We start from the raw sequence: 12,456 nt of genomic DNA on the forward strand, positions 1-12,456 counted from the left end.
CCCCCCCCCCAATTCAATCGGAGAATGCCACAGGCTTCAGCAGTTGCCTTGCCCATATTTGGCAACATTACCCATTTCCCTGCACAATCATGACTTGTGCCATGAAATAGTATGGTCACATTTTTCATCATTCATTGCCAAGCTTCCCTCCCCACTATTCCCCAACCCAGCCTAATCCAGCTCCAAACTCCAAATTGGTCCTGTTTTTGAACCAAAACAAACTTTTGAGGTGGCACAGTGTCATTGGCTCCCTTTGCTGTCAATGATACATTGGGCTTCAACCCATGTATTATTTCTACCACACATCAATATCATGCTTAGTTCCGCTGCTGATAACTAGGGAGATGTTAAATTATAATCAGTCGCATTCGATAGAATGGGACGAGGTATCAACTAGGTGGGAATAACTCTGGGCTCATTAAATGGGTTGGGTTGGGGGATAATAGGGAGGGGACACTCCGCAAGCATCAGTTGGTTCAGGGTTTTGACATAACAAGCATTGCCCCATTGGCCAGACCCGCAAACATGACCCCAATAGCCTACCTACTTGAATTTGGTCACCCCAATGTTGTTTTAGACCTTGCATGTAAGTACATGAAGTTACATGTCCGGGCCCCCCGGCATACCTTTCAACCGGGAAATGCCGACACCCCCTTGCGTCCTGGGATGTTCCCATACAAAAGAGGCCTCTGGACCCTCTTTGAACATCCTGAGAACCCCTCTCTATATGCCTGGATATCAGTTGTCCAAGGTGCTGAGTGAACCGCTGAAGCGGGTTGCCATATTTGGAACGCCGCGTTTACAACAACGTTCGCTTATATATTTCCCTGTAAGATATTGGGTACTTGCACAAATCAAGAAGCACAAGTCGAGCTGCCTGGTGTGTAAAGAAGCTCGCTCTATATATGACGACCGACAAATTACAAAAGAAACCAAGCCACAAGTCGCCAAGAAGCAAAAGCTACAGCGTTTTCATCTTCATGTGGCCACAAACCATGCTCGCATCAAGCGTGAACTTGAACAGGCACAATATCGTGCACCTCGATTCTAGACGAGTCCTCAGAGTCAACAGCCAAAACCTTGGTCACTCCCTCGGCTACACCCAATCCCAATTCAACATCCCTCTTAACATCCCACACCTCCCCTTTCACGGCCCACCTCAAAGCCCTCTCCAAATCAACCAACAAGTCCTCCTTATCTTCAACGCCTATGCTCAATCTGATGAGCCCTGAACTAATGCCCAATTTCTCCCTCGTCTCAACGGGTATACCCGCATGAGTCATCAAAGCTGGGAGTTCAGCAAGCGATTCGACTCCGCCCAATGACTCGGCCAGCGAGAAGAGGCGAGTGGACGTGAGGAAGCGGGAAGCAGTCGAGGTAGGTTCAGAAACTTCGGCGGGAGAAAGGATAGATGAAGGAGCGGAGGCGATCTTGAATGAGACCATTCCACTGAATGGAATCCCTTCCAGCCCATCATCACGACCCGACCACGTTCCGCCTTCGATCCATTTACGCGCGTGAGGTGAGAGAAGCGTGTCACGGACGAGTTTGTACACTCGTTCGTTATCTTCGACTCGCCGGGATGCTGTAGATTTTAATCCCGGATAGATGACCCAGTCTACAAGTCCTAATTCCTTTCCTCGGGTTGAAAGCCAACGCGCAACGGCTAAGGCGTTCTCACCGTGGGCTTTCATTCGAAGGGCAAGTGTTTTAACTCCACGTTGTGCGAGCCAACTGTCGTAGGCGCTTGGCACAGCTCCGATAGCATTTTGAAGGAAGCGAAGTTTAGATTCCAATGTGGCTGCGAGCGGTTTAGGATTAGGGTATTTGGTAGATGTGTGTGGAAGAGGGAGAACGACTGCTCCCATGAGGACATCTGAATGACCATTGACGTATTTCGTGACCGAGTGTAAGACGACGTCTGCGCCGAGAAGGAAAGGGGAAGAGTAGAAAGGAGAGAGGAAGGTATTATCTACTATGACGAGTGGACGAGAAGGATGAGAATTAGCAATGCGAACGATTCGGGGTATGTCAATAATGCGAAGCGTGGGATTAGTTGGGCTTTCAACCCAAATTAACTTTGTATTATCTTGAATGGCGTCATATACTTCGTCATCACGAGCTGATTCGAGGTCGATGAAAGTGGTAGCGAGGTTTTGAATGACATTTGCGACCCGGGTGAAATACCGGGCAGTACCGCCATAGACATCGTTGACGGATAGAATGTGGGAGTTGGGACCTGCAGCTGTCACAAGCAGCGCAGTGGCACTGGACCCAGAAGCCACTGCTATGGCAGTATGACCGCCTGCTTCGATCGAAGCTAGTTGAGCTTCGAAACTACGGCGATTTGGGTTGTCGGAGCGAGTGTATTCGAATCCCTAGATGCCCCGATGACCAAATATGGGAAGACAAGGGGGTTATGTTTCCGAAGGATCGGTAAGAAGTCCGATGAGTGAAGAGTAAAGATGAAAAGAATTAAGAACAGGACATACCTTGTGAACGCCTATGGCATCTTGTTTGTATGTGGTGCTAAGATATCACTGTGGGAAGTAAACTGTCGTAAAAAATCACAATACTTGTAGTTTTTAACCATTTACGGACGTTTTGGTGGTATTTTGAAGGAGGTAAAGAATGCGCAGTGAAGTTAAATACCACAGTTGGAACGTTGTAAAATACAACTCAATCGATAGTCTCTTGAGTGCAACGAATTTTACATGAGTTGGGATGCACATTCGATGCGGAGAGTTGACGTTCAGCTAGCCATCATCATCCACACTAAAAATTGACCTCGCAAGCTTGCCGCTGCGGTCAATGATAGCCCAACGACGGCCAGAATTTGTCCCATAACAGAACCGGCCACAGACTGACGATACGGACGCAAGTGCAATGACTCGGGTGGTGTCAGAGAGCGTAGTGAAAGAAGTGGGCGATAATTCCACGTCCGAATAAGCGCCACTATTCACTGAAACTGTGGTCGGAATTGTCGGAGTCGTGCTTGGGTGTTGGCTCAAGTGCATCAAGTATGTCCGGGCCGGAAAACTGGATATGCCGTCTAATTGTACGTTCTGAGGCCAACTGCATTACAGCAGGGACAAATTGCTGTTCCGGGGCATACACTTGGCGCTTAGGACTTAGATCGATCAAACAGCTTCTCGGCAGTTTCCGGTCCTCACTTCGTCCCCATCTCCCTCATCTGGACTCTCATATCGACTCTCAAATCCCCTACACCTATCTCCAAGCCTCCACCTACCATTCTACAGTAAATATTTCTTGAGGTAGCACTTAGTAAGTGCTTATAGTTCTACCTGAACACCCGTACATGCCGCCGGCTGTACTCATGCCAATCCTCATGAAGGCTTCGTATTTGGACGTGTTTCCACGCGTCTTTACGTGTGATTTGCTGAGATGTGCCTTGCTAACAACAATTTTGCTTTTATTTTATCCAGGGAATCATCATGACGCCAACAATAAGCAAGGTAACTCCCATCTCCCCAATCCTTTCCCTTTTTGATCCAAAGTGTCGTGAGAAATGCGCGAGGAAATCATATTCGTATGCTTAGTAAGTACTTTTTGGGGGCATGTCATCTGGGTATGCGCTCATTATCTACTGCAGAGGAGATGAATGAATCGTCAGAGCCAGACAACAGACTCGAAGCTGAGAGCAAGATAGGACAAACCCGACACACCGATCCGTGGTGGGAAAGCGGCACGCGGATCCGCAAAGCGTGGGGGTGTTAAAACGTATGCATATCATTTTTGATTTAATCTTCCCTCCTCTTTCCCTCATTTCTATTCCAGGAGGCGATCAAAATGCTCAAAGGCAACTGGAATTTGATAGCGACAATGATAGTATCCAACCAGTCGGTAATTCAAACCCAGCTTCGTCCATCGCAAAAAACGGACTCCCGCAGCTGTTTCCATGGTGGCCCCTCAAACCAAGAAAGCCCGAACCCAACTCACTAATGAGCCTGGCCCATCCCAGATGGCAAGGCCCCGACCTACGCGCAAGGGATGAAATCCCTTCACTTATCAGTTTGTGCTCTATGCAATTTTACTCTCAAATCAAACTCACCCCGCACCTTGCCTAGGTTGTGCTGCCCAAGCTCGAAACACTTTGCTGCATTCTGTTGTGTTATTTCTTCGTCAGGCACTTGCTCACTGGTCTGATCCGTGTCTGTTTCTGGCCTCATCTCTTGCGCGCTTTTCCAATTCCTCATCTCTGGCTTGCCACCGCTCCGATCATACCGCTATTTCGCATAAGTACAGCCTAATAAAGTGAAGGCTATTGTCATTGTAAACTACCACCGTTATAAGTATAAATAACCCTGAATTCTCGTGTTTTTTACCAACCATGAGTGTCGTAAATTACCTACCCCATGAAGTAAAATACCAAACAGGACGATGGTAAACGGTCAGTTTACCATCATAAAACAATTAAAAAACAACAAAAAGATGCATCTTTTACTCACGCTATTGTGGTAATGGAATCTTGGTAAAACACTTCACACTTGATGATAAAATACTACTCAACTCGTAGTAAAGATAAGGGTATTTTACCATCTTTAAAGTAGTTTTTTACGCTGCTCTAATTCCCTCTGTGAAGAGAGATGGCAGGGATGACAGCACCAGTCTCGCCACTAGGTTCGGAGCCTACATGGATTGCACGAGTGGAGAATCCAGCTGTCGAGGCATCGAAGTCTATTATTGGTGATAAAAAACATAAGGAATGATCCGTCCAGGGTAGGAGAGGTGGATACAGACGATCTTCAGCAGATACAACAGAAACTGTATCGGATGGCGTTGAGGTTGGATATCAGGCTGTAGACCGGAGACGATGATGAAAAAGATATTATAGATTGCGTGTAATTTCGTTTTTTCGTCCTTTCTCAGCACGGACTGAATGGACTGAATAGCGAGAAAGGCTCGTGATTTTATGTACAAGCGTTTATGTAACATACCTCATACTGGTCTGCCATTGAACCATTTCGAGAACCCCTGCCCTTGGCGCTCTCACGAGCAGCCTGTAGTCTGCAGGATGAATATACACACACACCATGAAACCATGAAACCGACTCTTCTTGGTCTACATATCACTATCCTAGGAAGAGTGGCGCTTCGATGAATCACCGCACTCGCGACACGATAACGCTCGTTCATCACGCACGCGTCATCGACTACTTGAGCTCACTCGTCGCGTTCCCTCGCCCTAAACAAGTAACAAGGTAGTAGCGGGAGGAGTCGCATCAGCGAAAGCACTCGTCCTTTCGTGACGGTAAATTATTTATATCCACAATCTCACCGCGGCGCTCCCTCACTCAGGCTTAATTCTGGCCTCTCCCGGCTACACGGCAAAGACTGCAACCATGTATACATACACCATCTATCTTACTTCTCCCTGTAAATCATCCATTTCCACGTTCGACGAGTCCATCCATTCCTATCCCTATACAACCAGCATCAAGACAGAGTGACGTGGACGTACGTGGACGAGAAGTGAGAGAGAGTGGATGGGTCTTTGGGTCTTGTGCATTTCATTGAGGGCATCGATCGACTCGGAACGATCATCTCTGTATTCTCCTTCTCTTCTTCTCGCCTCCTATATATTCGCGCTACACACCATCCACATCCACATCTTCCCCAGCATCTTCATATTTCATGTCTGCTTCTTGAACGGCCCCGGCGCGTGGATGTATGGGGGGACGGCTTCGCCTGGAATTTCATTGCCCACTTACTTGCTCCTTGATCCTGCCTCTCCTTTCACTACTACTTTCCATGACGAAGAAGAGGAGACTATACTGGGGCACCACTATTCATCTCATCCATCAACTACTACTGCCAGGGCTCAAGGTAATAGCCGGACGACAATGATCCGTCTCGCCCGGCAGAACTTCTTTCCTCTTGGGTCCTTGATCTCGATGAGGAGGGGAATTCGATGGGTTTGGGAGTGGTGTTGAACAGCAGGCACAGCAGGCGTGAGTTATCGTTTCTTCCATTTTACCTGATATTCTACTTCGCCTCTCCCTACTTCGTAATCACTATTTGTTTTCCGTGCGAGTTCTTTTGGGTGTTTTCCACGCGAAGAATCGACTTTCCAATCTAAAGCAGGGCGGTTCTTCTTCTGCGTCATCGTTATTAACTTCTACCGCATCTCCGACGATACCTGGCTCGAATCCGGCGGGGCTGCGGTCGCCCAAGTTGACACCTAGTTTCAATGTCTCCCTTCATTTCTAGAAGGGAGATCTCGTAAAGCTGCATACTCTTCGAGCTGTCTTCAAGGATGTTGACTACTGTATCTATCGATTTTCGATGGGATACATCTTTGACTGTTCGCCTTATCCATTTTTTCCTTCCGTGATGGACTTTATGCGATCTCTCGCGCCGGAGTCCTTCATATATACCCATTTCATCACGACACCGCACCCACGAAGCAAGAGCATGAACATTACGACAAGCACGAACGGCATTGTATCATTAAGCTCAAAATTTCCTACAACCGTACTATTAGCGGATGAGCTCGCCCTTCGTTCTCCGGTTGCGTGTCCACAGCGCAACATCTGCACTGTATCATTAATGTTCCTCCACAACAGACCGCGGAGGGAATACCCGATATTGAGCTATACCCTTATCATTGTTCCCTCGCGTTTCCTTTCCACTCGTCAGAGACTTTGGTATTTTACATCCGAGGTTTCAAAGTGATCCTTTATGTTCAAGTCCGTCTTACAATTCGACTCTGTTGTATCTTTCCTCTATCCATCCCATAGGTTCGTGCGTCCATCATGACTTTTCTAAAGCGGTTTCCTTCCCGTAGCACTTGATGCCGTCTCTTCTATGCTTCCGACCTAGTTACCCTTCTCTCCCTTTGCCATCTATTCAGACCCCTCCGTATTTGTTTATCTATTCGAGTTGTTCACTGGTATGTGGATTGTTTTTTCCTTGGCAAGCCAAGTGTATACCCACTCCTGTTGCTTTATTAGCAATGCATTAGATGGGTAACTGTTCCTGGTTTATTTGAATTAGGATGCTCAGTGCAATCAACTTTGGATACTTCAACGATTAGTTGCTTTGTCTATCACGATGAGATACGCAGAAGTCATGCACACTCACTTAAGTTGAATGATAGGGGCGTTGTATTCAGAGGGAGCCCGGGTGTGAGTACGGTGAGAATGATTTGTGTGCGCGGATGTGGGGGAGACATTAATGGTACGTATGTGGACGAACAGGCAATACGCTTGCACGCGACGTCAGAGGACCAGGGATAGCGCATAAGATCCAAGACGATGGGATGATGTCAGGCCCAAATCGTGATGTAGTGGGACAAGTGGCAGAGCGGCGCCGCTGCTCGGTCCTATGATGATGTTCCATCAATCCATGACAGGAACGTTAAAGTGTATCAGGTGATCGTGGGGCGCCCCGCTCTCTCGGCCATACCGTTAAGTGGAGTGGACATGGTGAACGTTGTTCAGACGGTGCAATTAGCGCGCCTGCGAGCGGACTGGAACCAGGTTAAGTAATAGCGGCCAGGATTGGTTCGAATATCATGAAACGTCGACCGCAAATATGACGTGTCTGGTGTTGGCCTGAGCATGCAGACGCGGACTTCGGAGACCAGAGAAAGATAGCATTGATGAGTAATATTCCCTCTGAAGCAGACGGCGCAACCGCCCGATGGATCCCCCAGCTAGTCATCATTCCGCAACTTCTATGTGCTTCTTCGTCGTCGCACTGGGGTATTGTGAGAAGCTGGCATGGATATGTGAGAGGAAGATCGGGAGACGATCCGTGCATGGCAGGAGTCTGTGCACATGCCGTCCGGTCATATCGCAGGTGCCATTCAAGACCCCAGTCCGTCCCTGAGCCCAAGTTACAGAGTACGAGATTGTATTGGCTCATGTCGACCGTCGGGATGGACGCCATCCAGGCGCTTGCGTTGATGCGAAGGACTTCCTGTTTAAGGCTCCAGGGCTGTGCCGGTGCACGGTTGCAACGTGTTGACTTTCTTGTCATTGTCAATCATCCTTATAGGCTGTCCAACATGAAAAAAATCCTCAACAAATTAAAAGAGAGACCCTTGAAGAAGGGAACTGCATCGGTGCCGGTTTTAGGTGCTTCCTCTGCTGAACCCGTGCCCACGCCGGCACCACGGCCGGCCTCTGCTGTGTCAATAATGACACCGGCACCTGCGGTTGTAGCCGCAGCCGTAGTCACACCTTCAGTGGCAGCTGCAGCTGCAGCCGCACCCTCAGGTGATACGGGTTTTAGCACCGTTTGGAACGGTGTTCTGGACGTGCTGCGTATTACCCAAGCGAGTCTAGATAGTGTCCCTGTTCCTGGGCTCAAAAGCGCGATCGGAGGCTTCCTTGAAATAGTTCGCCAGTTGGACGTAGGTTCTGTAACTGCTGTGGCGGGACGTAACGCTAATAATTGCCCTCACAGACAGTCAACGCAAATGTGGATGCGATTCGTCAGCTTGAGGACACTGTCAAATTCTTTAATCAGTCAGTATCGAAGCCGCTTGAAACATACGAAGGGAAACCCTCTGTTCCTTCCGAGCTAAGCGAAGCCATCGACGCTTTATCGGGGTATGTTCAGATATCCTGAGAGTCAGAGTAGTCTGACTGTCCCTTTTAGTGAATTCGTAACGGCTACTTCGCCTTTGGAATCGTACAGGGACAAGAGCGGTGTCTACCGATGGGCGAATCATCAACAAATTGCAGCCGAGGTGGGGAAGGCTGGGGGAAGGATACACAATGCTGTAGCGGCCTTTAATGTGGATATCCTTCCGCTACATTTATGTATCACACCGGAAGCGCTAATCTATGGACATAGGTTGCACAAGGGGTCCGACATTACTTACAGATTGAAGTACGGTACAGCTTTCACTGGCTTTCTCAGAGCTCCAAGCTGACTAATACCCTAGCAACTTCGCGAAGGGATCGAGGAGATTAAGGTAGTTTTTCGACCGTGTACGCATCATAGGTGCTGACTATTTCCAGGCGCACAAACGCAACGAAGCCTCGGCTGAAGAAGCGAAGCAGTTAGATTCCCTTCTCAACACGCTTCCGCATACTCTCAATGCCGGCTATGACACCAACCGGCCTGGTGCTCCGTCTAACTGTTTTCCCGGAACGCGAAAGGCAATTATTGAGGAGGTTAAGCAATGGTTGCACCGACCTATCAGTGATACAACGAAGCCAGTGTTCTGGTTGAATGGTCTAGCTGGGATCGGCAAGTCGACTATTGCACGTACCATTGCGGAGTATGCCAAAGGGTCTGACCTCCTTGGATCAACCTTCTTTTTTGTCCGTCAACATGCCGAGTTGTCTAATGCGAAGCTCTTCCTTGGGACGATTGTGCGGGACTTTGCCAAGAAACTTCCGAAATTCGGTGCCGCTGTCGCAGAGGCATTGAAGAAGGATGATAAGCTTTCTCATGCCTCCCTTGCCACCCAATATTCCTCCCTCCTCTTCACCCCCCTGAAAGACCTCAAACTCTCTTCACCCCTCCTCTTGATAATTGATGCCCTAGATGAGTGTGAGCGAGATGAAGTGGATGGAGCAAAAGAGTTGCTCCGCCACATCCTTGGCTGTTCTGGCATCCCTGGTCTCCGTATACTCATAACAAGCCGACCAGAACGCCATATCACTACAAGTTTCGACCAAGCCATGAATGTTGACAAGATTGTGATTCATGAAGTTGATAAGCTTGTTGCTTCAGATGACATCAAGTTATATCTTCAGCATGAACTCCAGTCTATTTGTGAACGATTTAGGGATGTTGTTCCAGATGGGTGGCCATTTCCAGATATGATCTTAGCTCTTGTGAGGAAAGCTGGCCGGCTTTTCATCTGGGCTGCCACTGCCATCAAGTTCATAAATGATGATGATGTTTGGAATCCTGTTCATCAACTGGACTCCATCCTGGAAGGTAGTCAGGAAGCTGATGAGGGTCCCTATGCTGAGCTTGATAAGCTATATGAAGCCGTTTTGTCAACTTGTGTTGCCAAAATTCCATCAGGCATGCTTGCAGAGCTCCATCATCTTCTACAGACCATTGTCCTGCTCCAGGATCCATTGACCCTGAAGGGGCTGGGTGCTTTCACCAAGATCACTGATCCCAAGTTACAGCTCATACACATCCAATCCATTGTGCCACTACCACATCCAGAAGACAGAGTTGAAGTCTATCACCCTTCCTTTCCTGAATTTGTTTTACAGCGATGCAAGAATCCTCAGCTCAGGGTTGATGTGGAGAAGCATGAGCAGTGGATGACTCTCCGTTGCCTGAATCTTCTCATTGCTGAGCTAGGACCAGGGAATTCACTCAAGGGGGACATGAAGGATCTAAGTGTCAGGCCCACTTCAGTAGTTAGGGAGGAAGTGCAATATGCATGCTGCTTTTGGACATCCCATCTGTGCAAGCTGCAATCAGTTGATGAACAAGTCAAGGATACACTGGAGAAGTTCACTGGCCAAGGGAGTGGAGTTGAAAAGGGAGTTTTACTGCAATGGATGAAAGTGCTAAGGGTGATTGGGAAAGTGGATCATATTGTTCAAGGATCAAGGGAAACTCTTCTCTTCATGGTAAATGATCATGCTGTTTACATCAGGTTCATATCATTAACCCTTTAGATAGAAAACCAGGAGCCTCTTAGCCCACATTGAGCTTGTTGTGTGTGATGCCTATTCAAGGCTTTCTTGGCTTCGTCGCATGCTGGGGTGGCAGCAGCACTGGCAGTGGCTGCGGCAGCGGCACCAGCAGCGGTACCAGGGGCAGTGGTGGCAGCAGGATGATTGGCTGCTGTTGGAGGTGGAGTATCTGGAGCAGCAGCAGCTGATGCAGCAGGAGCTGGTGGAGCTGGTGGAGCTGGTGCAGAGGCAGCCAGAGCTGGTGCAGAGACAGCCAAAGCTGGTGCAGCAGCAGCCAGAGCTGGTGCAACAACACACAGAGCTGGAGCAGGGGGTGCAGCAGTGGGAGGAGTGGGTGCAAAGAGTGGAGGAGTGGTGTGAAGAACTACAGCAAGTGTGGTGGCAGGACATGGAGCAGCACTGGCCAACCCCAACCCCAATGTCACCACTCTCTCTCTTGGAATTCCCACAACCCTTGTGACTTTGCATAGTGCTGACATGTGATATTGTCAGAAACTATGTTCGAGGGGATCGTGGGAAGCAGGGCGGAGTACGGCGGCGTAAGTGGTCACTTAGCTAATGAGCTACTCCGTTGCAAGGCGTCGAGGGGGTTGGGACTTCGGCTTCAACGACTTTGCCAGAGCGTTGCGCCACGCGTTCTAGGCTGTCCCGTATTTCACGTTAGCGGGAAAGACCTTGCGGCAACGTTGACTTAAGCGGGGATGAAGTTGAGGGGCGAACTTAAGATGAAAGTACTTAGGGGGGGAATTCTAGTCGATATTCGAACTCAGGTACATCGACAGTAAACTACAAGTATAAATAGGAAAGGAGAACAGAGAAGGGACCGGTCGGTCCGGCGCGGGACGGGAACGAGATGATAAGTACGACAGAACTAAAGAGCGATGAGGACCAGGGTAATGGAACAGAAGAAATGAATGGAACAGAGAACGGCGAAGTTGGGAGGCAGAATGGATAGGCCAACAATCTAGGAGTGCGGATCAGAATGTCAATATACATATAAATCAAATATCAATAAAGGAATAATCAATTGTCAATAAGGAATGTTGATAAGGAGCGGATCAACAGCGACCATAACAACCGCTAGTTAGTTAAGCGAGTGAATAGAATAAAACAATACCGGCCGAATGGTTGAGGAACCCAAGTGGTGGTGGGAAAACGAAGGAGGCGCTGCTACGGGGCCATAGAATGGGAACCACTATCAGCGCCGCTAAGTGATGGGCAATGGCGAGATTAACGGGTGCGAGTAGCGGCGTAAGAATGGGGGTGCAGAAAGTGGTAGGGGGACGGGGACTTTGCGGGGCCGTGACAGATATATATATGGTGAATGTCAGAAATGCAGATCTGAAATGAAGGTGTGACTCAGGTTTGGAAGGCTATGGCCTCAGTGACTCAGTCTGGAGCACTGTGCCCAGCTACCATGTCTGATTGCCTTAATTTAACTGACAGAAGAGTCAAGTGATGGAGGGGGAAGTCTTCTAGTTGATTTTGAACTAAGGTCCCATGTATCTACAGGCTTGGTATATATAGATACAAATGGAAGGCTAGGCAAGGGGCCCAAAGGTGGAAGGGGCTGGGTTTGCTGACATAAGGTTGTCAAAGGTTAATAAACTATATGTTACCCAGGACTCAGGTTGTGGGTAAGGCAGGCAGTTGCCCAAAGGGGACAAGGGGAAAGTGGTCTGAAAGTGAACTTGAAGGGAAGGCAATTGAATGGCCTAATGGGAAAGGAAGTGCACTAGTGGACATTGGAACTGTCTGGGGGTCTGAAACTAGGGAAGTGTACTGTACTAACACGACCAACAACTGGTCA

At 48.6% G+C, this 12,456-nt stretch overlaps 3 protein-coding genes across 3 annotated transcripts; 1 reads left to right on the forward strand and 2 right to left on the reverse strand.

Moving 5' to 3' along the window:
- Window positions 1–1,004: 1,004 nt before the first annotated feature.
- Window positions 1,005–4,684, reverse strand: EI90DRAFT_2927442 (Cys/Met metabolism PLP-dependent enzyme-domain-containing protein; the record flags this gene model as incomplete). Its single annotated transcript, XM_039054939.1, has 4 exons — window positions 1,005–2,378; window positions 2,493–2,529; window positions 3,094–3,116; window positions 4,622–4,684. Coding segments are annotated over 4 exons (1,497 nt in total), but the record flags the coding sequence as incomplete, so codon positions are not given.
- Window positions 4,685–7,888: 3,204 nt separating this feature from the next.
- Window positions 7,889–8,598, forward strand: EI90DRAFT_3017980 (uncharacterized protein; the record flags this gene model as incomplete). Its single annotated transcript, XM_039057172.1, has 2 exons — window positions 7,889–8,380; window positions 8,434–8,598. 2 exons carry the CDS (start codon window positions 7,889–7,891, stop codon window positions 8,596–8,598), a joined length of 657 nt encoding a protein of 218 aa, XP_038913722.1.
- A 2,026-nt stretch (window positions 8,599–10,624) lies between these two features.
- EI90DRAFT_3126736 (uncharacterized protein) lies at window positions 10,625–11,125 on the reverse strand (the record flags this gene model as incomplete). The annotated part of the gene is made up of 1 exon (XM_039063944.1): window positions 10,625–11,125. The coding sequence occupies one exon, from the start codon at window positions 11,123–11,125 to the stop codon at window positions 10,625–10,627; it is 501 nt and encodes a 166-aa protein (XP_038913723.1).
- Window positions 11,126–12,456: the final 1,331 nt, after the last annotated feature.

The sequence above is a fragment of the Cantharellus anzutake genome, assembly GCF_015039405.1.
Source record: "Cantharellus anzutake strain C23 chromosome Unknown EI90scaffold_39, whole genome shotgun sequence".
NCBI classification, from domain to species: Eukaryota; Fungi; Basidiomycota; class Agaricomycetes; order Cantharellales; family Hydnaceae; genus Cantharellus; species Cantharellus anzutake.